Raw genomic sequence first — 26,222 nt, forward strand, 5'->3', positions numbered from 1 at the left:
TGGAGTCTGGAGATGAATTACGTAATTTTCTTCCTGCATAACATCGCTCCCAGATCCTTAGGTTCCCGTTAGGCAGTAATCTATTTCCTCCTACATTGGAACAAGACTACATATTTACTGTTCTCTGTGGCTGTTATTTCTTCTTACGGTCTCTTCCAATGATTTTGCGAAGAAGCAATACCTAATCTTCGAAAACCTCTTGAATTTGGGGTTGTTTAAATCGAACCTTTCCGATGTGATGAGCTCTTGGATATTTGCAAGAGTGGCATTTTACCCTTCCCTTCTCTGGGGAATTGCAACGGAGAGTTCCACCAAACGATGGTACGATCGTATAGACACACACGTCCTCTTAGGAGCGTTACCGTTTAAGAGTCAAACTAAGGAGGTAAGTATTTTTCAAGTGCTCTTAGATGTGATTATTAATTTTGTCTCTGGGTAACTTTGAGAAACTGAGCATACCTGTTTCTTCTCTTTCCTTTTGCATTCAGGAGAATTCCTCGGTATCATCTACAACAATGTGTTTCGCATATTATTGGACTTAACAATTATCAAAATTATAACCAACTCATCTTACGAAGCACCTTTACGGGACGTGGCACTAACTTTTCAACTTTCTAGCCAGTGGCTTAAGTGATCATGACAACTTGTGTTACTACAATTTCAGTTTGTTTATTAGTGGAAATTGAAAATCACCAGCCAAAACTGAATTTCTACTACTCTGTGGCTAGATGACTACCATTAGTGTTGAGCCCTGCCTTTATCAAATTGTTGTGATCTGGTAGAAATTCAGCATACACATGTATATCTTCCTGTGTCCTATAGTCCTTACAGAAGGTTGAAATTGGGTTCACCAAATTTGTTACACACCCAGTATTTCCCTTGGTCAGTAGACAATTTTAAAGTTAAGTGGTAGCATGGACTTACATGGATTTTAATTGTATTCTGTATAGTAATCACCGTTGAGTTTACCCATTACTTGCTAGCTTTAGTGAATGATAGACTTTCTTATTGTCCACCTAATTACTCATTCTAATTAATTTGTTTAAGGCCCGGTTCAGATACCGTACTTCAGCCATACGGAATCATATTCGACGAATTAAGTTCACGTGAAGTACGGCATCTGAATCAATTTGGAATGGCTAATTTAATTTAGATCAGCTCTGTCAATTAATCCTGCCTGACTTAGCTGGGAAGAACGGCTGTAGACCAGCTTTGACTCAGACGCTGTACTTTACATGAGCCAAATCAAATGTATAAATTATTTTAATGTATTTTCTTGCTGTTTTTACATGTGAGCATGTGCAAAGGAGTGTTGAAGAGGAAAATGGGGCCTTGAATGGCCGAGAAAAATGATGCTGACAGATATTGAATGGGCGCCCTAGTCTACGCTTTTTGAAATGACACTGATTCATAGCTCTGTTGGTTCTTTGGGCATTATGTAATTGTCCTCTGCGTCAGCAATGTCCTGTTTCCCACCTCTTTTTTGTATTGCACACAAAAAAGTGACACTTTTGCAAGCATGATAATCTTTGTTTTCTTGAAAAATTGAACATTTATTGCATATTGGAATTTTGCATTTCAAGCAACTATATTGGGTCATGCTGAAACACTTACTGATCAACTTCCAGACTTTATTTAAAATAGCTACTTCTTTAAAGAAGTGACCAAATAAAATATTTAAAACTTCCTTACATTGACCATGCCATACCAATAACTTTCGTTCTTCATAACACTTATCAAATTTGTTACTTTGAACTGCACCAGCCCTGGCCACAAATTTCTTCAGTTAATTAATTTCAGCCGAAATAAGTTCTGCGTCTGAATCAATTCAGCTAGGATTAAGTAATTTAGGTCGGCCTAAAGTTGAATTCGATTAAGCGCAGCTGAAATACGGTGTCTGAACTGGACCTTATATTAAAAAATTGATTTGTATGATATAAAGAATCTTATTGCATCTTGGTGAGAAAAAGATTAACTAAAAACTTTTCAATAAAAGTCAACATGATAACTGCTACTTTTATTATTTGCAGTTGGTGGAAAATGAAAATGTTAGAGGAGTAGTCACCATGAATGAGGATTATGAATTAAGATACTTTTCCAACAGTAAAGAGGTACAAAGAATAACAATAACTGCAATATACATTAACTGTTTAACTCCCAAGATCTGATTGTTAATTCTCTCCTCTAGCTGCTACATATTTTCTTGTAAGTTAGTTATAAGAATTTGGTGTTAGATTACGATAATAACTTTACCCGGCGAGTGATAATTTTGGATATTCTCATAACTTGTTTGCCAGGTAATGTATGGACATTATACCGGCAGAAGTTAAAGGGTTCATTATCATGCTCGCTCAAATTGTCGTTGACGGACAACAATTATACTCGGCTGGTTCAATATTTGTATATTTTAATCACTTTATTCGCTTGCAATACTCCAAAACTCAACTCAACTCGTTGTTGAAAAACACTCGCCCCTAGCTTATAGCAACGAACCAACCTGTCAATTCACATAGCAACGCAAAAATAAATAGATAAATGTACAGGAAGCGGGAGGGACATCCCCGCCCCTAGTCGAGACCTGTATAAAGTGGCTAAAGTGGTGGACTTACTGCTTGATACAAATTTCTCATGATAGGGTAATTTAATTTGTAAAACAAATAATAATGAATGCCATTTTATACAGTAATTGCATGACCACCATAATTGAGGAAAGCACTAGTTCCAAAGTTTCCTTAGATGATTTGTTTACTTTGGTCTCAAATTGATTTTTCGTTAATATAATTCTCGCCAGGAGTAATGTTTTGATCTACTGAGGTGATGAAATTTGATAGATTACACTCACATACCTGACATTAGGCAAAAAATAATTTTCAAAAATTTTGTTCCTGAAAGTATTTCGTATCCTTAATACAGGTTTGACTGTTTGTAATCTAAAGGGGGGAATTGAATGGGAAGTCACAGATGACAGTAAGGACTTAAGGGAAACAAAAAACAAACTAGAACAAAAACAAAAAATACAACTCTATCAAGAAACCTTTAGTTTTTTGGATAAAGAAAACAGCAAGGTCAGTTGTTGACTTAACTTAACTTTATTTTAACTTAACTTTACTTGAAGGAGGGAAGGGCAATAATGTATTACAGTTTTCTAACCTGTGGCCCTCACACCCACCCATACCACTCCAGGGGATGACATCCACCACACAGTGATCTTGTGTATGGAAAATTAATGTCTCTTACCCCTAACCCTGCAGGAGACAGGGCCTACGGTTTATTCATCCTTTTCTGAGAAGACTAGAATATCTATCCATTACTTGATATTTATATAGAAAGCTATATAGCACATTCTCCTCAGTTATTTTAAGACCCTGAGTGTTGGTCCGGCCAGGGCTTGAGCCCTCGACCTCCTGCACAACAGTCCGGTACTCTACCAATTAAGCTAACCAGGAGGCGGTCAATCAATCCATAAGACCATTCTCTTATGGATTGATCAACTGAGATCAAGCCAGTTCAGGTTGAATGGTGGATGAGGTTGAATTCTTTGTCCTTGGTTCAAAAGAAAGTCTCGTCTTTCAAATCACTTGCCTTCAGGCCAGACTTGCATCTAACATCTTAGTACCTGAAACATAAGTCTGGTTCTTAAAATCTGAAGCAAGGGAAAATATCGACAATGTGAGCGATACCTGATTGACATATCATTATTGACAGTTTGTACATAGAATGCCTAATACTCTCACTCTAAGGCCATTTGCACCACACGAAAATCAGGTACAGATGAAAGTGGTACAGACCAAAGTTTTTCCCTGTGGCCCGAAAACCCTGAAAAACTTGGGTTCATACCCAACTTATTATAAATGATATGGTACACGCAGTTTACATTGGCAGACATTTGGGATCAGCAATCCTTTTCTGGTGGGCGTGTACAGCCTGTGCCTGATTTTTCTGTTGAGTTGATGGTCTTTCTGTCTGTCCAACAAGCTCTGTTTTGGTGCTGCCACTCTGATAATACAATGTTTAATATACTTAATCCAATCACCCTGATATGGCAATAACTGTTAAGTGGCAAATTGATATTCAGATTTGTAAACACCCTTAATTGCCAGCATTTCATTTTTGTCTGGTGGACAGGAATGGGAAAATTGGGGAGTGACTCAGTTACACTTGCCTACAGTGGATTTTAACAATGCACCATCTCAGGAGATGCTTAGAAGAGGAGTTGAATTCATCGAAGAAATGAATCAGAACCAAAACAGTGTGTATGTTCACTGCAAGGCAGGAAGGGGACGCAGTGCCACACTTGCAACATGTTATGTTATGAAGGTAAATAAAGTAATTATTTCATGAAATATAGCTACACCTAGTAACACTCAAAAGAACTTTTTCATTGAGTTTATACACTCATCTTCAAAGTCATTTTTAGCCCAAATTTCTAAGTTCCTCCTTGAAAGTCAGGGTGTCATTATTCTTGGTGGTACGAAAATAAAAAAAGACTTAATATTACTAATATTGAGATCCTCTGGAATAGCTCTACACAAACTCATCTCAACATTCTTTGGAAGGGTCCCCTAAAACATTTCTGCTACTGAACTAATTAAAACGCTATGCAGTGACTACTGATTGCACACAAGATTATTCCACAGCTAGGTCACCTATGTTATGCAACAACAACAAAAGTGATTGATAGGTTGTCTTGGTTACACATTCTTGAACACTTTCCACACAGTTTTTGTAATCAAAGTATCATTAACAATTCTCCATCCTCAGCCATCACTCTTTTCTTGGTTTATTGTTGCATCTCAGATTAACTCTTTTTTTCAATTTAGCATTTAGTTTGAAACTAACATTTTGTTCAGGTTTTATGACCTGCATTTTATACAGGTTTTGTAACCAGAGACTGAAGTAAATTATGATTTAAAAGTCTACAAAAGCCTCCCTATTCTCCTAATTAGTTTCATTTCCTTTTGTTCTGGATTGCAGACCAAAAAACTGAGTCCTATGGACGCACACCAATACATCAAAAGTAAAAGACCTCACATACTTATTGCCTCTCGGCAGTGGGATGCCATTGAACTGTTCTATAAGAACCTGTCAGATCAAGATCACTGTAATGCAACGTAGAATTTTGCATGACACACTTCTACATGTTCTGATGATATATGGATTTTAACAGTGTTAAATTATTTAATATTTAATAATGTAAACTTATTTTTTAATATTTAAAATCAGTAAGAAAGCATGCTATACATAAGCTTTTTTTTTTTTTAGATTGCATTAATTTTGTACTTTCAAAACTTCTCTAACACAAAGTGTGAAACAACTCTTAGTTGCCTGAATCCAATCCATGAAGGCTGGAAAGGCTTGGAAAGTCTGGCTCAGCAGATCCTGTAAGGAAACACGGTAGAACCCTGCTACTGTGAACTCCCAAGGGAAACAAAAAATGGTTCAAGTTAGCAGGGCTTTAAATTGTCAGGGTTGGTGTCGAATTTCAATTTTCTTGTTTAAAACAAATAAGGAATCATCTTTTTACCATTCTTGCACAGTCAACAGTCATTTTCTTGCATTTAGTTTATTTTTGAGGTTTTTAATTTTGTTATAAGAACATTTTTTTGGATGTTTAGCCAATTGTATTTATGTTTTCATAATTGTTATCGCATTGTATCAATTGCTTTTAACTGTTAGAACCTATCAATCTGCTTTGTTTTAACACTTTGATGTTTATCAACTTATGTTTTTTAAGTAAATTTCAAGACACCAAAGGGTAAATTAAGGGAAGGGAAAGTAAAATTAGTGCAAGGTAATGGGGAATTCTAGTTAAACACGTTTGAGTTAGATGATAGTAAATGACTGGAAAATGGGGTGAAATCTTAGAGAAATGGGATCTTGTTCAAGTTAACCAGGTTCAATTAAGGGAGGTTCTACTGCATTTCCCCTTTTGGGGGCACACCAAAGGACCTCTTCTATCCTACTTCACTGGTGTCAGCTCCCCCTTATTTATATCCAGGACAGATCTGGACTTTCACAAGGGTTCCATTATTTCTTTTGCACTCTCCAACCAAAAACAAGAAAGCCACCGCAAGTCGTTGCATGATCACAATGTTCAATTAATAATATCTAAAAATAAGCAAACACTTCAGTCATTCTTTGGATGAAACTAAAGTTTGAATGTAATTTACATGTAGGCATTATTTTGGTGGCAAAAAACTGACCAAACTTCAGCTTTCAACAAGCCTTTCAGAAGCTTTCAAGTACAGTGTGTTTTAAATGTCTTCCCGTCTGCTCTTTCTTTCAAGATGGGTGGGGTAGGGTGTTATATATAACTGGAAAGCTGAAGACACTCATAGCACCTCAGTTTATAAATTATCTAGAACAATATTTTGAAAGAAATGTTTCATGATGATTGTTGAAAATAGCATTTCTGAGCCACAACATTTCCAAGTTTTCTGTTGAAGAATGTCAGACCCCTTACATACAGTTCCCTTTAAGCCTTGAACTCCTAGAGGTGATCAACATGCAACTTCTCCCAATAATAACCATGTATTATCGAGCAAAAAGTTAAAGAGAATACTCAGGCTTATTAGGAAGAAGTGATCTTGATCAAACACCAAATTCACTCAACTTATTTACAAGGAAAATGTGTACCAGCTAAAGGAGAGAATTGAATGATCAGATCTTGGCAGTTAAAGAGTTAAAACACTTGATCTTAACCCCCTCCCCTTCTCCAAATTTTAAGATCAGTTCAGCCCCTGGAGGAGGGGGGGTGACTCCCATATGAAACAGATAGGGATGCCCATTGTCTCGCTTAGGGATGTAAATTTTGGACTTTGGTCTTGCTTAGGGTTGTTCCAGGCAAAGCACCAATATTTTAAGCAGCCAAGGTCTCGTTTAGGGTTCTGCACAGAAACACAGAATTACACAAAGAGAAACAGAAGTCAAATTTTCTTTCTAATTAACTTGTTTTGTTTACTGTATTACCTCTGTGATTATAAATCAAAGATTTCTACAAATAGTAGAGAGCCCAGGAGCATTACAATCCGATTAATCAGCGACAATAAAGGAAGTGTTACAAGATGTCTTTGTGCTTTGCCTCTTTTAGCAGTGCTCTCAATAAGATTTGAACTAGGTGGCTACCTCGGTACAGCACCCGCCGGAGAGCGACTTGAGTGCGACTTGAGCGTGGTAACCGCGACTTGAGCACGGTGAAAAATACCTGGCGATTCACAACAAAATACCTGCCTAAGCACCGGCGGGTGCCAGGTCTTATTGAAAGCTCTGTTTTAGGGGTAAAAATTTGCTTAAGCCATGCCCAGATTGGTCTCCTTTAGGGGTTACAAAAAGCTTGAACCACACCTAGATGGTCTCCTTTAGGGGTTAAATTCAAAATTTCCGACGAGCATCCCCATCTGTTTCATATAGGAGTCCCCCCCCCCCCCAGGGTTCAGCCATTATGTATCAATAGGTGCGTGCAAGTACTTTGTGGAAGATTGTGCTTGTGAAAATATCCTATACCACAAGTAAGTTACTGTCTGAAATTTTGAAATCATTATCAATCCAGAAACTCGAAAGGATTGGACTATTCAGCAAAATTTGAGTAATAAAAGTGTTCTGTGCTGAATGAAAATGTATACTGATGTTAGTGCAATATAAGTTAATATTCTTAATTCTTAATAATGTGACTGGTTTAAATTTTTGATAGCGGGAGACCATTAAACAATTATGTAATACATGTTTACTCAAGAAGATGTCACAAGGTTAAATTTATTACTGATGATATTTTATTATAATTTTTGACATAATTATACTGTACATCTAAACATAAATTTGACTTCAAAAAGAGGTTATTATTAACATGCCATCAGCTAACTTCACTCATTGTAACCTGCAAAATAGAACAAGATCATACATTACCTTGGTTTGGCCATAATATGGTAAAAATAGCTTTACACTAAATTAGCTACACTGAAAGTAAATTCACAGTCAACTGTGGTAATTCATAACTCGAAGTTTGTCAAGTCATACTAGAACAAAGCAATCCACTTTTTACCTTGAAGACTTTAAAAATCAGTTTCTGTGACAGCAAAAGTGAGGTTGAACGAAAACAGTTATACTTAATGCATCATGTACAGTGTACACATCCAGCAGTGAGTACAACAATCTGTTGCAGTACATGTTGGTTCAGAGCATATAAGGCTTGAAAGTTAAATTTAATCTCAAAGTAAATCAAATGTAACAAAACTGCTTAACTGTACTAACTTATAACTACCTCTCCAGAAGCACCTTGGTCTTTTTTATCATCCTTCTTTTTTGACTTTTTTTTGCTATTTTTGCTGACATTTTTTTGGAAAGTTCTGCTGGATCCTCTGCCAAAGCATATTGTCTTTGGTAGCCTGGGGTGAAAACAAGTACAACCAAAATCCTTCTATTATAACAACATGAATTACTAAGTGTCTTCCAATAACCTGCAAACTCTGAGATTCCAAAGAAGAGGGGGTGTTAGTCCAGTTATTAATTCATCAGACTATTTAATAAATAAATGTTTGGGAATTTTTACTTCAGTTTGTTCTTGAAAGGTGAAAGTGTACCAATTCCAAAGCTTACAAATTCATATTCATTTGATCAAAATCTTGCTTGTATAAAACAGATCAACAAAATAAGTCAAACTGAATCTAACACTTTTAATATAAATTGGTATCGTACATGACTTTTATGATTCATAGTATCTTATTCAGGCTGAAAGCTTATTTAAATTGCCTGATAAATTGGTATGGTACATAAATAAATTGGTATGGTACATGACTTTTATGATTCATAGTATCTTATTCAGGCTAAAAGCTTATTAATTGCATGATAATAACTTGTCAAAAGGTCCTTAATACAATGTACAATAAACTGGAACTATGGTCTGTTAAAAGAATTATTAGAACAACTCTTGCCTGTTTCCAAGTGAGAGTTAAATTAAAGATCATCATAAGTTGTTCAAGACATTCACCTTTGTTTTGGTGTTGCATTGGTCAAGGATGCAGGTTCCTACCAAAGAGAGTGAAGTTAGTTTCTAAATGAATAATAAATTAAAATAATGAAGCAATTTCTTGCATGCCAGAAAAGTAAGTTTAAGTTAACACTGTTAGAGTACAAAAACCAGGTGGCCCTCTTTATAGACTTATTCGAAATGACTGGATTTTCATTGAAATTAAAAATAATTTTACTATAATGATGTTATCAAACAAAAGACAAAAATACTTGATCAGGGCTACTTCAGCCTGTAAGAGCAATACAAATGCATTGAAAACCTTGCAAGGAAATGGATTGTATTTACAAGTACATAATTCAGTAAATTCCTTTTAGCATAATTGCTCAGATGATTATAGAAGATGGCCACATGCACTGATTGGTGAGGGACATGTTGTATCTTGCTATAATAACCAAGCATTAGGTGATTATAGCAGAGGAGCTAATGTCAAAATGGCTGCCTCAATGTTTCCAAGGAAGTGATTGATGCAATAGAAGAAAATATTCAATCACGAAAAACACAAGAAATGCTACTGGGTTTGTGGTGGAGCACTTTTCAAAAGAAAATTATGAAGTTTTGCTTATTAAATTAAATAAACCTGCAGAAAGTTCTTGTTATCTTCGGTTGAAACAAGTAATCACCACAATAATATTCAGTGTAACAAAATAAGTGTGATGCTTTCTATATTTACAGATTGAATTCAAAACAGAATTCAAAAGTACCTGAGGAAGTACACTAAGTTGCACTGACTCAGTGAACATGGTTGAGTAATCCCTGAGACAATTTTGCAACAATATTCACTTTGCAGCAAATAGTTATTAATTAACATTGAGTGAAACTAATAATTTTTCTGAAGAGTAATTCACACAAAGTTTTTATTGAATACATTGACTCAGTTGATTTAACCTGAGGTATATCAGAGGTGTCCATTGCTTCACCTGAAGAGTGCATACTGCAAGAGGGCATAAAAGAAAAACATCCATCAACTTCACCCCAATACTCATGAGAGAATAAAAATTATGGCTAAATGGACCATTTACAGTGTACGCCAACTCCCTTGCTTTTATTCAGGAGACTCCCACATAATATAATTATAAAACAAATCGCTCGGTCTTCCAGTTTGTCAAATCTTCCAGTAAAAGGGGGGAGATCAAAAAGCTTTTTTGAATTTGTAAAATTGTTTTCTACTGACTGCCTTGGACTGTCTCACAAATCCGAGCAATGAAAAAAAACTCAGCATGGTTTCTGTTCACCATTTATTCACTGGCACACAACAAGAGTTCCTACTTTTTATAAATATGTAGGTTAACCATAAGTATATATAGAGAGAACTACCTCAAAGGAGAGGATGCATCTACTGCTACAATAGATGTTTAACCTTTCAAAGAGGAAAGCTTACAGAAATGGAAGAGTAAGAAACTCTTGGAGGAGGATCAACACTAAGATCTCAAAAAATGTAGAAAAAAAATTGATGATGGTAGATTGACTGAGGGGAAAAATTGCAGAATTTAGAAAAAAGCATACACTAAAAAGTATGAAATAACTAAATAAACTAGAGAAAATAATTCCTTGCTGAAAATTTCTATGAGTAATAATTTTATACAAGGCAACATCCCCCTACACAAAATCTAGCAGATTATTCAAAGGGATTATTTGCCTGAAAATAGATAACACTGTTTGCTCCTGACAAGATTGTTTTCCTTGCACACATGAAGCCATTTGTTTCAAGCAAAGTTAAGGTGGCTGAGTTTAGTTTGTAACTTCACGAATCAAATGCTCACTAAAATAAACCATACTGTTCATTAATTAAAAATAGTTGGTTGTAGATTAAAGTAATTTTTAAACCTTTTGTTTTTTCGTTGTTGTCTGCTTGGACGGTTGAATCTGAAGTCGGAGGGATACTTGTGAAAAGAAACTAGATGATCCTGTTTAGGAAAAAAATATTTTACATTACTCTATACTTACATTGATGGTGATTATTCCAATCAACATCAAAATAATAGCAAGGTATTAAATTTAAGCGAAAGCAAAGTAATAAATGATGGTTCATTTTTTCACATTGTCTAACCTTCCTTTCCTCGTCGCTTGAAAATCTATCAGGACAACTCTCTACGAGACATCTATACTACAAAGAACATGCACGCAGTTATCACATTTAGTAGGAAAGGTCACCATTTATAATAAAAATGGAACTTATTACATCTGGATGTTCTAACCTTATTGTATGGCTTAATCTGGGGTAGAGACACAACTGCAAACATATCTTGATAAATCATGTAAAATCTTTCTGATTCACAGCCTCATACATATCTGTCTCTTTTAAGGAGAAAGCCCCATCAGTGTCTTGACATTTATCATGATTATCAGTTGGTCTCATGGGACACAATCTTACATGCAGCGCAGTGGGAGCATCTCACCCATTTTCTCTGCTGTCTTTCTCTCTCTCTCTCTCTCAAGGCTCCATCTAACATGCTTTGCTATCTTTACATGTTGCTGCCCAGGCTGATTATCGACACTCAAGACATGTAAATAACTATTTACCAGGTTTTTCCTCACGGCTATCATGTTGAATAATGTGTCATGGTTTTCTAGCACGTGAATCTCCAACAGGTGAGTTGATGGAAAAGAACGCTGACACTTTTGACAACAGTAACGATGCAGACTGTTATAGTGTGCCTCGTAGCTACATAGATTGAAAATGATAAAACCTCAATGAATATTATTTTCAAGTTTCAAAATTAATCTAGTTGAACCTTCACTAATGGCCACCACTCTACAATGGCCACCTCTTGACAAGGACCGCAGGCCGTCCTTACATTCATTTAAACCTCTCTGCAATGGCCACCTCTCCAGTCCACAACCACCATTTCCTTCTATCCTCAAGGTGGCCGCTATGGGGAGGTTCTACTGTATAGTATAAGACATAACGAAAACTAATAAAATAATCAACTTCTGCTGTATTGTTATTAGGTTTAAAAAAACCTAACTTAAACCAAATAGAAAATAATCTAATATTAAAGCAGTTCTCAACTGAGTGATAAAGTTTTGCTTCACTTTGTAATTAGCAAAGGAAACTTGTCCCAGTCTCTCAACAACTCAAATTTAAAACTAAAATTGATTAATTTTTTGTAAGACCAATTTTACAATAATTATTCTGTTAAAATTTCCTATTTATGAGCTGTTTAATACCTTGGAACACTAGGAAACCATTCTCCACAACCTGGAATGTCACATTGGAATTTAGCCCTATCAAAGAGCAAAATTTAATTGTAAATGCACAATACTAATTGATTAACTAAAAATGTTCCTCTTGAAATGAATGTGAATCAAATAATTCTGAAAATAAATTAATGGTATACAGCTGTAGATTGCTCCTACTAAAGGAGTCTGAGGTTTGTACTGTAAGTTACAGACCAAGCTTTTTAAGTTTGGATTTATGGCCCAAGCACAAAGTATGCCAGCCACCAATTTGAGCAAAATACAAGGTTCTGTAGCTTAAAGTATGGATCACTAACACAAGGTTCATAAGATATTCTATAATAATATTATATCTCTGGGTTCATATGAAGGGAAGATTTCTATTCATTTAACAAACTTTCAAATTTAGAGGGCCACATAGTGAAATGTTGCCTGCTAAATTGACCAATCGTAACTTAGGTACTAACTGCGAGATATAACAATGATACATTACAGTCTTCATTTGCAATAGAAGAAGCATCCAATCAATCCATTAATCCCAACATTACTGTCTGGCACTGCAGGTAAGGGAGCCTAAAGAATTTTCTGTTAGCTGCCATAATTATGTAACCAGTTGCCCTGAGAGAATCCAAAAGCCAAAGAGGGCAGAAGAAAGAATAAAGCAAGGTGAGTGGGTGCAAAGTACAGCCTCACATCACTTTGCTGTGGGGCAAGACAGCTACATGTAATATCATTCACCTTGAAGTACAGTAAGTCATAAACCATCAATAACACTACCACAAGAGTATAATTATGATGGTACATGAATTAATATAACAGTTACTTGTCTTAAAACCTGCCTTTGCATGAAGCTATCAGCTTCCTCACTATTGTCCAGTTCTTTCTTTAAAACATTGCAAAATAATTCTCCTTCCTATGAATAAAATATTTTTAGTACAAAGTTATATGTTTCCTCTACAGTGTCAATACATCATACTTAAGAAATATTTTTTGTATCTATAACAAGGAAAGATAAAATCAAACATTACTTAATCGTAGTCTGACAGCCAAATTCATTGTTTAAAAGAGAGAGTAAAAGCCATTTTTGGTGGCCAGCGCGAGAAAAGTAATCGATGGGGCAAATTTTCTGCAGGGCCCAGCAAACAAGTGCATGTATTAAAATTTTGAAATACATAGCATAAATATTTCGCAAAAACATATACACTTAACAACAATTCTGTATTAATATGCACTAGATTATAAAAGAAACTGGTGCATTAACCAATTAAGTTGCCACATAAAGTAATTTTCATTTTTCCTATTATCATAATTAGTTACCATAAAATCTCTATCAACAAAATAACCGTTGGAAGTTTACCTCGAAAAACGGATGATCTGAAGGAAACATGCGCTTCACGGGAGCGTATGACCACGATGGGATAGAGCTTTGGACATTTACATCCATTATTGTGACAAACAAACGAGAACAGAGCATATACAGGACGTCACTGACCAAGTTAAGATCTCACCTCGACCGACCGCCGGCGGCCATTTTCATTTCCTTTCCATCCGAGTCCCTTGCGATGGTACTCGAACGAGTAGGGGACTTGTAACCAATAAGGATTTGGAAAACTTTTGGAAAACTTTTGGAAAACTTAGCTTCATGTGGCTCGTGTTGAAATAAGAACGCATCAGCGTGGACATGTGGACAGAAAACGAAAAGGATTGTGCGCAAAAATGTTTTCCTTTGCTATAACTGAGACAGAAACAGATGCTTTAAATAGCGTAGTCGCAAGCTTAGTAAAAATACCCTCAGCGCCAAAATTTTAGGAGTTTTATTTATGTGTAGAGAACTCAGTCTCCTATTTCTACCACAATCTAAATCACAGACAAGCCCCCCTACCCCATTCAATGTTTCTTAAATCACGATACACCATTTGACGGGGGGGGGAGGAAGGGAGCGAATAGGTTAACTTAAGGGGGTTGAAAAGGTCAATGTGTCAACAATTTTGTTACCAAATTTAGATACCCTTCATCTATAAACAAACCCTTGAGAAGTCTCAAAAACCCCTGTAAATCCCTTGATAAAGGGTAAGTTCCTAAAGAAATTGTGATGCTGTGTCAGTGGAGGTCTATTAAAACATTTGGTTTTTTCCAACGAGTTGAAGATATGAATTAGCCCGGGTAGAGAGTTTTTACAGCAGACGCCGTTGGAGCGTTAGCACTTCGCCAGAACGAAGGTCTTAAATTCCTTTTGTACCCAGAAGCACTTTTGTATTGTCATCCAAACTAAAAATTTCAAAGTCAACCTGAAACAAGGATCAATAGAACCGAAGGTAATCGTCGGAAATCGTACTTGCGTTTGCCCTGCGTTCACTCCCACTCATGTGAAACAACAAATTTACCAATGAAACAGCAATACTTGTAAAACGAAAAGATGATACCACAGTATAATTATTCTATTAATTGAATCGGAAATCTGATGTGTTCCTGCCTGACACGAATTACAATTCCTCTATCATTACGCTTAGTCTACGGGAAAAACAATTCGACAGACTAGCTGTAGCATTTTGTGGTAATGTGACGTTTCAGTGCAGAGATGAAATGAAGATGTATCTTTCAAGCTTAGTAGCTAAATTTAGTAGGTGACAGAGGCAACCTCGCCAAAGTGACAAAGTCACCTAAAGATTAGATATATTCTAAATACAATTCTTATCTTTAAGGGGAATATGGAGAGGAGAGGTCGTAGAAATCTGTCATTTCGAAAACTCAGAGTTCTTCTTTTTGGGCTTAAATGCGCTTACGTCTGAGAGGAACGGTGAGGTAATTCGGTGGTCAAACTTCGAGCATTCATAAAAGTTCAGTTTTGATCAGCCGCGCTCCAATTTTGCCTCCAAAATTATAAAGGAGAACATGCGAGACTGCCGGTGTCGTGAAAAATTAACGAAAAACAAAAACAAAAAATAGAACGTGCACAGAAATCTATAGATTGAAACAAAAATAGGAAGAGGAAGAGGTAAAGCAGGGTTGAAGCCGTTTCAACGTTTCCACATGCTCGCACGTTTGAACGAGGGCCCAATGATGACTTTGAACGTGGTATTCCGACGAAGTTTGCGCCTGAAACAGATGGCCACATTCTACTGGCTGCCTGATTTGATTGACCAATAAAAAAATGAAAAAGCATTCAAAAGACGAGCAGAGGTAATCAGTTTTTATTTGGGAGCAAGGCGCCGAAGGCCACAGGTCGAGGTAAGTACTGTCTCTCAAAACAACTGTTTTATCTACCACTGTTGCCCAGTACCAAATAAATAAATTTGGTTTACAACGTCGTACATAAAAATCGGTTTAAATCTCGATCATTCTCTGGGTAATGCGGTTAATGACTTCCCGTTAGAGAAATATAATATGTGAGATAGAAACCGAAAGGCAATAAACGTAATCGGCAAGGTCGGTTTGAAGCTTTTAATTCCATTTATAAGTACCAAATGTTGTATGAATTCGATCATTTATCTCATATTTCACAAGTGATACCTTATCTAACCATTAAAATCCATCCTCCCCTTATTTAACTGTAATACTATGTACTATTACGCCAAGTATCCGTAACCACTCGTCCCTTGCGGAAAGCAGTTCAGATGACTGGAAAAGCTTGTTTTAAATAGATTCCTTTGCTGACTACTTCTTATTTACCTCGACCACAATTCAAACCGTAATGTGAAAAAAAAAATTTACAACAAATTTTTATTACAGAAACAGATACACCTCGATAAGTTATTTTTTCTACCACTGAATTGAGGATGACTGACCTTTAGATGATCTTAGTCTTATTTATTTTGGTTTTGTAGGTGTAACTTTTATTGCTGTTAATGAATTCAAGCATGCTAGAGTGAAAAAATTACTTTGTTTCCCAGGAAACGTCAGGTGTCATATCACTGCTTTTAAACCGCTTACGGCCAAGAATTGGAAATTCTGTTGACCTCAACGGTGAGCTATCTTTGCGTAATGACTCACTCTATATAAACTTTCCATTTTTTAGTGGGTGTGGTCATTGTGGTATTTGTTACACAAAGTAATGACAAAAAGTCAACATAAAACTGCCATCTGCTCTCGTCAACATAATCAGAAGGTCCCGGATCTAATCACCAGTATCACAGTCATGATGAGAAACGTATGATGCTAATGAGTCACTACTAGCCTGCGTGCAGCCCCTGGCCACTGATCCTTCGTTAAGTGGGTCTGCGTAATATCGAACAAAAACGTGTAGAAAGACCCCCCGCAACTAGTTTGAAAATATATAATCGTTGTCGATTGGCTACCTTAGAACGCGACCTCTCATTGGCTCGTCCCAGTCTCTATCTACGGGGTCGATGTTTTGATTTCACACGTGAGTTTGACAGGTCGAAAACATTTTATATTTTTGCCCGGTTATTTTGAGTTTTTATCGCTATGTAAAGTACAGATGGAAACTCAAATAGCATGCAATCTTTGCGTGAACTTGCTCGAAAAGGACTATGAAAGATATCGAAGAAACTTTCCGAAACAGTGTAACTACCCAGAACAAACGTGCACATGATGGAGGAGATTTACCTTTTCCCGTTACGCCGAAAAAGTCACGTCTGGATGAAGGGCTTCAAGGAGGAAATGTGCTCACTTCGACTCCTGCGAGCAAGGAGTCTCACTCCCCTAACGCTCTACTTAACCCAATCCGACCGATAAATGCAGTCTCCTCTGCCGCATCCACCAACACTAACACCGAGAAGAAGAAAACAAATGTAACAGCCAAAATAAGCTATTCTTCGCAGGATCATAAGAAGGAATTACTAGAAGCTCTCGAGTCGCTAGGGAAAATGTTCGTCCGTGGGACATACAAACAAATTACAGATTATGCAAGGGCCGCTTGCGGCCTGAGGTATAATATGAATTATACGAAGATAAAGGAGGTGAAATATAACAATATAAAACCACTTTATTTTTCTCCAAAATAGCGAAAAAATTTACAGAAATGTGATAAGAAAAAGAAACACAAAGAGGGTACGTGACCATGGCCCCAGTCTCATAAAACTCCGCGCGCCCCTGAACCGCGCCCCTGAACACTCCGCCATTTTCTTGAGCGACTGAAAAAAAACAAAGGAAGAACAAGGTTACAAATAAACGACATATGGTTCATGAGACAACTGCTTCTGTTGGGGGGGGGGGGAGGGAAGGGATATTGTTATATCTCGCCTCCTTTATCTTCGTATAATTAACAATTATTCCACGAGCGCGCGTTGGATATGAGATGATAGATAGCCAACAAGGCGCGTAGCGCCGAGTTGGCTATAATCATCTCATATCCAACAAGCTCGAGTGGAATAATTGTTTTATTAAAAAGGTTAAATTAAATTATTAAATTTTATTAAATCTTTAGCTCCCGTTTAATTTTAAGCTGACACGTACGCTTGCCATATTTGTAGATTATGGTATATTGGCTGATATACCATAATGGCTAAGCCAATAAAAAGTCTTGAATTGCATTATCCAATGATCTAGTTTTTAATAATTCTTATCATACCTCAGCCTTGCATAATCTGTAATTATACTTCAGAACAGTCGTCTCAATATAACAATGTAAGTTGAAAGGAACTCATGAACCTAAGTGCCAGGTCCTAAAACTTGCCGAGCAACTGAGGGGTTGAAAACTGGTCTATAGTAAAAATGAACAAAAGTTGAATACTGAGACCAGTCTGAGGGAAATTCTTGCGCTCATAGCTGCAGATAAAGCAGCGCCTCGGACAGAATGAGCTTTAAAAATGGTGGTGTCTACCCCAGCACTGGATAGAAAGGAGACAAGCCATCTACTCAAGGACTCTGATGAGATAAGTCGGTGGGGGCGAATATAAGAAAGCAACAGCTTCTTGGGTTTAGACCTTTCTGAATGAGCACGGAAAGGCTCAGTTCTTCTCTCATACTCCTCAAGACAATCCACCACACAGAGCTTGGGATTGTCAGGAAAGCTTGCATGAAAAGAGGCCTTAGGACCTTGGTGAAACCTAGATTTCTTAGTCAACTCTGGAAGATCAAACACTACTCCATCAGGCGTAAACCGCCTGTATCGGAGATCATGGGCAACAATTTCGGATACTGGTTCCATAGAGGTAACAGCTAACAAGAGTCCTAACTTTAGGGACAAAATCTTCAAGGTTACAAGGTCAGTGGTACCCAAAGACTCCATGTAAGATAAGGTCTTCTGCACATCCCAAGTTCCGGAATACCGAGGAAGTGGAGACCTAGAATTGAAAATGCCTCTCAGAAACAGCTTTAAAAAGGGATGTTCACCCACTGGCAAGGAATCAACTCTAGGGTGTGTCATGGAAATAGCTGACCGGTAAACATTGAGAGTTCGGTAAGCTTTCCCAGCCTCGTATTCAAAAGCCAAAATTTCTAGTCTGGCAGAGACATCTGCTTGAAGGGAATTAATTTGCCTCTGAGAACACCAGCTAGCCCATTTTCTCCAAGCTGAGGCGTAAACATCTGAAGTGCTCTTCCTCCAGGCGGCAAGGAGTAAAGTTTGAGTTGATTCTGAAACTCCTGCCTCTGTGTAGGATTGGCTGACATTAGCCAGCCTGCTAGTTGTAGGTCGGATAGAGGGTGGATTTGCCCCTGCATGGATAGGAGGCCTGGGAAGCTCGGCAACAGTAGAGGTGTTGCAACACACAGGTCTAGTAACAGTGGATACCACACTTGAGTTTTCCAAACAGGCGTTATCAGAACTAGGGCTGGGACCTCCTGTGCAAGACCTGTCGAAGACAGCGACCGACGAGAGCAAATGACGGGAAAGCGTAGCCGCGTACCTTGCTCCAATCCTGGGAGAAAGCATCGAATGCTTCCCGGCCTCTGGATCTGGTCTCCAGCTGATAACCATGGGGAGTTGTGCTGAGAGACGGGAGGCAAATAGATCTAATTGAAGGGGTCCCAGTATTTTATTTGCAAGGTTGAAAACAGCTGGAGACGACTTCCAGTGGTTGTGATCGTGAAACGTTCGGGACTCGTGATCTGCCCTGACATTCAAGACTCCGGGAATGTGTTGGGCTTCTAACAAGAAATTGTGTTCTAGACACCAACTCCAGAGGTCTAATGCTAGCTGAGCAAGGACTGGAGATTTTTTACCTCCCATTTTGTTTATGTAATTGGTAGCCGATACATTGTCCATGAGTAAGCGGATTTTCATTTGAATTTTGTTTCGAGCAAAAACTTTCACTGCAAAGGCACCTGCAAGGAGCAATTGATGTGGAGCTTCTTCTCCCGGTTTGACCATAGACCCCCTGTGGAGACTCCCACGCAGAACGCTCCCCAACCTTTCTGGGAAGCATCTGTCTCTATCACTAGGTCTGGGTCCCCTGTGGTCAGAGCTTTTCCGTTCCAAGCTTCTAAGTTGTCCCTCCACCATACAAGTTCCTCCTTTGCAAGAAGGCTCAACTGAAAGGTCGCTGCATAATTCTGATTTACGCTGAAGGCCCTGTTCTTGTCTGCCTGTAAATGCCGGAAGTAGAGGGGGGCTGGAAAAACTGCTTGGATGGAGGAAGTGAGAAGGCCCAAGACCTTGGACAGCTCCTGAATAGTTGGAAGGGGGTTGTATAGCAAAAGTTGGCACTCCCTTTTCACCTTCCTGAGCTTTGTCTCAAGGGAGTGAAAGGGTCAGAGTTGCTGAATTTACCGTAAACTCCAGAAACTCTATTATTGTTGTTGGGGAGAGCACAGACTTCTTGAAATTCACTAGAAACCCCAGTCCTTCTAGTAATGTCAGGGCTGTTGTTGTCTGGGAGCTGGCAAGTTCTTCGTTTCTGCCATAATGAGCAGGTCGTCGAGGTAAATAACGACTCGGATACCTAGGTGTCTTAACAAGCCCACCACTGGTTTCATTAATTTGGTAAATATCCGAAGTGCTGAGGCCAGGCCGAAGGGGAGGCAAGCAATCTCGAAAAGGTTCTCTTTCCAAATAAACCTTAGAAATTTCTGATGCTTTTCCCAAATGGGAAGTGTGAAATAAGCATCCTTTAAATCCAACTCGACTATGAAGTCGCCTTTTTTAGCGGGTCTCGTAACATATGCACTCCTTCCATTTTGAAGTGCTCGTACCTTAGGAACTGATTTAAATTTCTTAGATTTATCTCGGGTCTCTGACCACCCCCTTTTTTGGGCGCCAAAAATAGATTGCTGACAAACCCTTTGTGTGAGTGTTCTGGAGGGACCTTGTGAATTGCACCCTTTTGTAACATCAACTGAACCTCCATCTCCACAAACGAAGCTTCCTCTGGGGAGAAAGAATGTGGAAGTGGGACTCTTTCTTGGAAGGAGGCTGTCACAAAGTTTAGGTGGGCCCCTCGAACCATCCCCAGAACCCATGGGTCTACACAAATTAATTCCTAATTCGCTATACAATGTTTTAAGCGGCCTGCCAGGGGAATATGATCTATCTTTAAAACATAGAGGTTTAAGTTCATACCTGGCTGAAAAATAGGTTGGCTGTCTACTGGGTGAGGTTTGTCCGTGGGAGTTGTGGACTGGGATAACCTCTGTTCTTTGCTCGTCTTCCTCCCCTGTAACGGGAGAGGTCTCTGAAGGGCGGTTGTATTGGGGGTCCCGCGCACACCAGCCCCTCGTCCCCCTCGGAATCTGGATGGGGTGGTGCGACCACGAAAAAACTGTGGACTGCGGCTGACGTTTGCTGCTTGTAGAAGGGTTTTTGCAGTTTCAGATCTTGCTTTAAGACGTTCCTCAAAGCCTCTCCCAAATAGACTTTTTTTGCATCCGTGAACTCTTCAGTGGCCAGGGAAGTCAAAGACCCCTTGGCATTGATTTTTTGTAGAGCAGCGTTCTTTAGCAAGGAGAGCCGAGGTATTTCCAAGCAAGCGTAATCCATGCGCAGAACCATTAAACAGGCCTTGAAGTTGGTCTGACGAGAGGAGCACAGTTCCTTGCTCTTTGGAGGCATACAAAATCTCATTCAAATGCTCGTAAAGAAATGCCTTTGGACCCAGGGGGTCCAAGATGCGATCATGAAGAAACTTGCCGTCTTTATCTGCCTGCTTAATGCCAGGTATTATGCTGGACAGGTATTTATCCTGCAGAGGGGTATATGCCGCATCAACATCCGGCCCTGGGAACTTGCGACAAATTGCTTTCCGTTCAAATGGTTGCAACGGTTTACGGAATGTCTCAATAAATTTTGACAGGTCTTCGCTGGTTTGCCAGCGAGAGGCCGAAGAGTAAATGTCCTCTTCAAGATCCTCCTTATGCTCTACGTGTTCACTCAAACGGGGCTGTTTAGCGAAGGGCGGATTGTCACCCTCTTCAGCATCAGCAGACACTGTATTACCCTTTGTCCTTGCCGTTTCTTGGGCCTTGAGCGCCCCGGCCTGCGTTATGTGAGGCTGGTCAGTTACTGGAGCCTTGAGCGCTCCAACTGAATCACTCGCTCCAACCGAATTGGAGGTAAATGCCGACCGGAGCAAATTTAATGCTTCCGAACTGGCAAAAATAGACTCAACTAAGACTTAAGGATCTGTTGTACCTTTAGGATCTAGGTCTGGAGGTGTTCCATCGTGGATGACTTCTATTTTTGGAGGATGTTCCCTCGAATTCCCTGACGCAGCCATGCTTTTAGGAGCGAAATAAAATGGCGGAGTGTTCAGGGGCGCGCGGGGTGTTATGGGACTGGGGCCATGGTCACATACCCTCTTTGTGTTTCTTTTTCTTATCACATTTCTGTAAATTTTTTCGCTATTTTGGAGTGAAATAAAGTGGTGTTATATTGTTATATTGAGACGACTGCTCTGAAGTATAGTCGCAATAAGCTATCCTTCGCAGGATCATAAGAAGGAATTACCAGAAGCTCTCGAGTCGCTAGGGAAAATGTTGGTCCGGGGGACATACAAACAAATCGCAATTGCTGAATATCGAATACCTGAGATAAATCGAGATGTGTTCGGCACCTCAAACGGGAGCGTCTGTATTGCAGCATAAATTTCGAACTTTCTTCTTCCATCCACTCGATATCTTTCATAGTCCTTTTCGATCAAGTTCACGCAGACTGCATGCTGTTTGAGTTTCCATCTGTACTTTACATAGCGATAAAAACTCAAAATATCCGGGCAAAATATAAAATTTATTCGACCTGTCAAACTCACGTGTGAAATCAAAACATCGACCCCGTAGATAGAGACTGGGACGACCCAATGAGAGGCCGCATTATAAGGTAGCCAATCGATAATATATTTTCAAACTAGTTGCGGGGGTCTTTCTACACGTTTTTGTTAGATATTACGCAAACCCACTAAACGAAGGATCAGTGGGGCTGCACGCGCGGGCTAGTCACTACAAGATCGAAGAGAGACTACTTTCGCTCGATTTCCTATTTAAAAAAATATTTCCAGGTATGACGAGTAGTGGTAAAATCACAGAATTAACTACAGCTTTCTTCAATATGAAAGCAAATGCTACTCCTCTGCTTTCTGTGTTGATATTAATACATTCTGCTGATGAAAATCAAGTCACAGTATTCTAAGGTGTGACTCGTTCAGGTTACCTATCTGACTTTACATGTCTTTTTGTGTGATAATTTCTTTAAGAAACCAACTGGATCATTTACGTCTTTTGTTCCTTTTCACAGTGGAAGAAAAAAATTCCGTAAAATGATCGTAAACAAATTTCTGTTTCTCTTGGTGATGATGTCCTATGGTTTCCGGATGTCCTATGGTTTCCGGATGTCCCCTAGATCGACAACTGATCATGAGGACCGTTATCATCAGCCTGGTGACATCACTCTCGGAGCTCTGATTGCACTTCACAACACCAACGATGTTGGCGAATGCGGTGTTTTTGCGCCGATGGCACTTGGCGATGTGGAAGCTTTGAAGTTCGCCATTGACGAGATCAACAGAAACCCACAACTGCTCCAGAATAAAACTCTTGGATTTGACGTACGGGACTACTGCAGAAGCACTGTAAAGGCAATGAAGCACACGTATGATTTTGTCCGAAAAAACGAAATTGCACTACAATTCCAAAACGTCAGCCTTGACTCTTCAAGTGAGGACCAAACAACACAGAGCAGGCCTACACCAGTGACAGCTGTGATTGGTCCAACAGATTCATGGACTGCGACCTTTGTAGGAACCCTTTTGCAAGTGGCTGAAATTACACTCATCAGTCACTCGGCGACAAGCGATGAGTTGAGCTCCCCACAGTACAGCTATTTTTTTCGCACTGCCCCTCCAGATAGAAAACAAGCAAGCCTAATGGCTGATATAATAGATTATTTCAATTGGAGCTATGTAGCTGCCGTGGCAATGGACGACTCCTACGGTCGAAATGGGATTAAGAGCTTGGAAGCTGAGGCAGCCAAAAAGCAAACATTTTGCCTTTCTTTCGCGGATTACATACCAAGGCAAGACTACACGAAAAAGCTGAAAAGAATTGTGATGAAGCTTCGACGCCACTCAAATATTAATGTTGTGGTGCTTTGGCTAATAGGAGGCTATGGACAACAATTTCTTGAAGAAGCAGCAAACCATAGAATGTTCGACCGCACTTGGATTTTCAGCGAAAGTTTCACGCCTGGAAAGGACTTAAAAGAAGTCGTCCATGGCTCATTGAGTATTGAGCTTCGTCAATTTCATGTTCCAAATTTCACGGATTTCTTGATCAAAGAGTCGATCAAATCCTTGAAAGAGAAGAACGCCTCTGCTCCTTGGTGGAAAGAATTTTGGAACCAAACAGGTACTTCATCTTCCAACGAGACGGTACTTCATTCGGTGTATAATCCCTATATTCCTTATTTGGTGGACGCTGTTTATGCTGTTGTCCATGCTATTCACAACATGAGTAAAATCCATCCTATAGACAATCCGAAGAAACTCGAAAAACATCTTCGACAAGTGGCCTTTAAAGGAGTAACCGGGGAAATCGAATTTGATCAGCTTGGAGACCCTAAACTATCATCTTATGACATTGTGCATTATCAGGTAAATGAAAATTCCGATTTAATAAAATTAGCCATCGGATCGTGGGATGAAAGTCAAAAGGAAATTCACTTGAACGTTTCTGGCATAAAGTGGAATACTGCGGCAGGTCACACAGTTATTCCAAAGTCGTTCTGCCACAGAGATTGCCTTGCTGGTGAATATCAGTTACCAACGACCTCTTGCTGTTGGACTTGCAAGAAATGCCCGAATGGAACCGTTAGTACTCGAGTGAATGATATGAACTGCACCGTGTGTCCCCGAGAGCAAAAGCCCAATGAACAGAGATCAAAATGCTTGGATCTTCCTGAAGTTGAAGTCATGTGGTCAAGCCCCGCTTCCGTCCTTATCGTACTGTTTTCCACAGTTGGATTCCTTCTTCTTGCCATTTGCTGTTTCATCCTCTTTAAACTTCGGGACACTCCCCTGGTCAGAGGAGCCAATCGCGAGTTAAGTTCTATCCTTCTTTTGACGATCGCATTGTCCTTTTCTTCCTCCATTTTATCCCTTGGCAAGCTTACGAACTTTATGTGCAGTTTGGCTCATTTCTGGAAGCTAATGGTTCTGGCAACAATTATCTCCATACTGATTATTAAAACCATGAAGATACTCAGTGTATTCCAAATAAATGTTTTAGCGAAGAGGTTCAAAAACTTTATTCTTGCGACAAAAAGGCAAACATTTGTCGTCCTAGTTCTAATCTTTCCACCAGCTGTATTATTCCTGTTATGGATTATCTTAGACTCGCCACATCAACAACGGATCATCCAGAAAAATGAAGGGTCAATTCTTCTTTATTGTACTATGCACCAGTCGTCCGTTGGGATGAGTTTTCAAATCGCCATATCTGTGTACACATCTCTTCTTGCAGTGGCTTGTACATACTACGCCTTCAAAGCCAGAACACTTCCTGAGAACTTTAACGAAGCCAGGTATATTGCGTTCTCAATGTACATCTTACTCCTTTCATCCGTAGCATACTTTCCGGTTGACATCGGCCTTAGGGGTTCCCATGCAACAAACTTTACATGCGCGACGATACTGGTCAGTTCCTATGGACTGTTAATTTGCATGTTCGGTCCAAAGATTTATATAATTCTTCTCAAACCTGAACAAAATACGCAGGCGGCCGTAAGTTCCCAATTATCGGCCTATACATTTGGTCAGTCTCAGTCTAGAGATAGAGTTGCGGTAACACTCGTGAAGCCGTATGCCTCAAACAGCCAGAAACAATTGCAGCCGGAAGTTGCCTCCACCAGTCACACTGGACATCAAAGGAAGCAGTCTCTTTAAAGAGAGGTTACTTTCAAACTGCACCCAAAGATCTATCATGGTACAAAGAAAAACAAAAACAAAACAAAACAAAAACACTGAAACAACCTTGGTTCTCGTTAATTTTGCAAAATATTTTTCAGAGGATAAAATCGTCGTAATCGTTAAAGGCCCATAAATGGTGGGTGCGAAGACCGAAATGGTTACAAATGCCGAGCTCGTATAAGCTGTTTTTAACAATTTAAAACCAAGGTGAGAGAGTTTGATCTGTCGAGACTTATGAATGAAGAATGTGCAGCACACTGCCTTAAATGCACATCCGTAGCTTAAAAGTGTAAATATTTGCGTATCAGTTTTCTCCATCGCCCAGCACTAGACTGAATGTTCGCTCATCTTAGAAGACCTTATTTCCACTACTACATAAGTAGGGTTCCTTACTGGTAAGATCGCTTTCTTACATCTTTTATTTTATTGTAAATTTCATACAGTAAGTAGCTAGTCATTTAGCGTCCCCAACCACCCTTTATGTCCCTTATTATGATAATAATATTCCCCTTATTATGATAATAATAAAGTTCTTATCTTGTCTTATCTCTTCATTTCACAATTTGTAACATAAGCCTAGGAAATTTTTTTTCGATCTCACCGGCTGAATAAACCTTTCGTTAATGTAAAGAACTTTATTTTGTTTTCAGGAACTAGGATTTACATTACAATATATCTTTTTATCAGACGCCTGCACTTTTGCCGTTAGGTCAATGGGCTTCAGA

The 26,222-nt window shown here is 38.9% G+C and overlaps 4 protein-coding genes across 10 annotated transcripts; 2 read left to right on the forward strand and 2 right to left on the reverse strand.

The window, feature by feature from the left end:
- The first annotated feature begins 16 nt into the window (after nt 1-16).
- Nucleotides 17-6,263, forward strand: LOC111329870 (phosphatidylglycerophosphatase and protein-tyrosine phosphatase 1). Of its 2 annotated transcripts, XM_022934628.2 has the most exons (4): nt 19-385; nt 2,031-2,111; nt 4,126-4,317; nt 4,975-6,263. In XM_022934628.2, the coding sequence occupies exons 1-4, from the start codon at nt 239-241 to the stop codon at nt 5,113-5,115; spliced, it is 561 nt and encodes a 186-aa protein (XP_022790363.2). In that variant the 5' UTR covers nt 19-238; the 3' UTR covers nt 5,116-6,263. The 2 variants fall into 2 exon arrangements, with proteins under 2 accessions (XP_022790362.2, XP_022790363.2); XM_022934627.2 differs by lacking the exon at nt 2,031-2,111 and having other exon boundaries at nt 17-385.
- Nucleotides 6,264-7,746: 1,483 nt separating this feature from the next.
- Nucleotides 7,747-14,486, reverse strand: LOC111329869 (zinc finger protein 511). Of its 6 annotated transcripts, none has more exons than XR_002694753.2 (10): nt 13,560-14,486; nt 13,042-13,115; nt 12,194-12,250; nt 11,546-11,687; nt 11,073-11,129; nt 10,850-10,929; nt 9,911-9,956; nt 8,984-9,046; nt 8,258-8,381; nt 7,747-7,873 (listed from the first exon to the last, which is right to left on the reverse strand). XR_002694753.2 is itself a non-coding variant. In XM_022934624.2 (10 exons), the coding sequence occupies exons 1-10, from the start codon at nt 13,674-13,676 to the stop codon at nt 7,850-7,852; spliced, it is 759 nt and encodes a 252-aa protein (XP_022790359.2). In that variant the 5' UTR covers nt 13,677-13,770; the 3' UTR covers nt 7,747-7,849. The 6 variants fall into 6 exon arrangements, 3 of the variants coding, with proteins under 3 accessions (XP_022790359.2, XP_022790360.2, XP_088584833.1); XR_015990048.1 differs by having other exon boundaries at nt 8,258-8,462; XM_022934624.2 differs by having other exon boundaries at nt 8,984-9,021; nt 13,560-13,770.
- A 136-nt stretch (nt 14,487-14,622) lies between these two features.
- On the forward strand, nt 14,623-26,185 carry LOC111329855 (extracellular calcium-sensing receptor). Its single transcript, XM_022934611.2, has 3 exons — nt 14,623-15,430; nt 16,093-16,165; nt 22,830-26,185. The coding sequence occupies exon 3, from the start codon at nt 22,852-22,854 to the stop codon at nt 25,471-25,473; it is 2,622 nt and encodes an 873-aa protein (XP_022790346.2). The 5' UTR covers nt 14,623-15,430; nt 16,093-16,165; nt 22,830-22,851; the 3' UTR covers nt 25,474-26,185.
- On the reverse strand, nt 17,865-19,607 carry LOC148727122 (uncharacterized). The gene has a single exon (XM_088726438.1). It carries the CDS (start codon nt 19,605-19,607, stop codon nt 17,865-17,867), a length of 1,743 nt encoding a protein of 580 aa, XP_088582564.1.
- Nucleotides 26,186-26,222: the final 37 nt, after the last annotated feature.

The sequence above is a fragment of the Stylophora pistillata genome, chromosome 7 (assembly GCF_964205215.1).
Source record: "Stylophora pistillata chromosome 7, jaStyPist1.2, whole genome shotgun sequence".
Lineage (NCBI taxonomy): Eukaryota > Metazoa > Cnidaria > Anthozoa > Scleractinia > Pocilloporidae > Stylophora > Stylophora pistillata.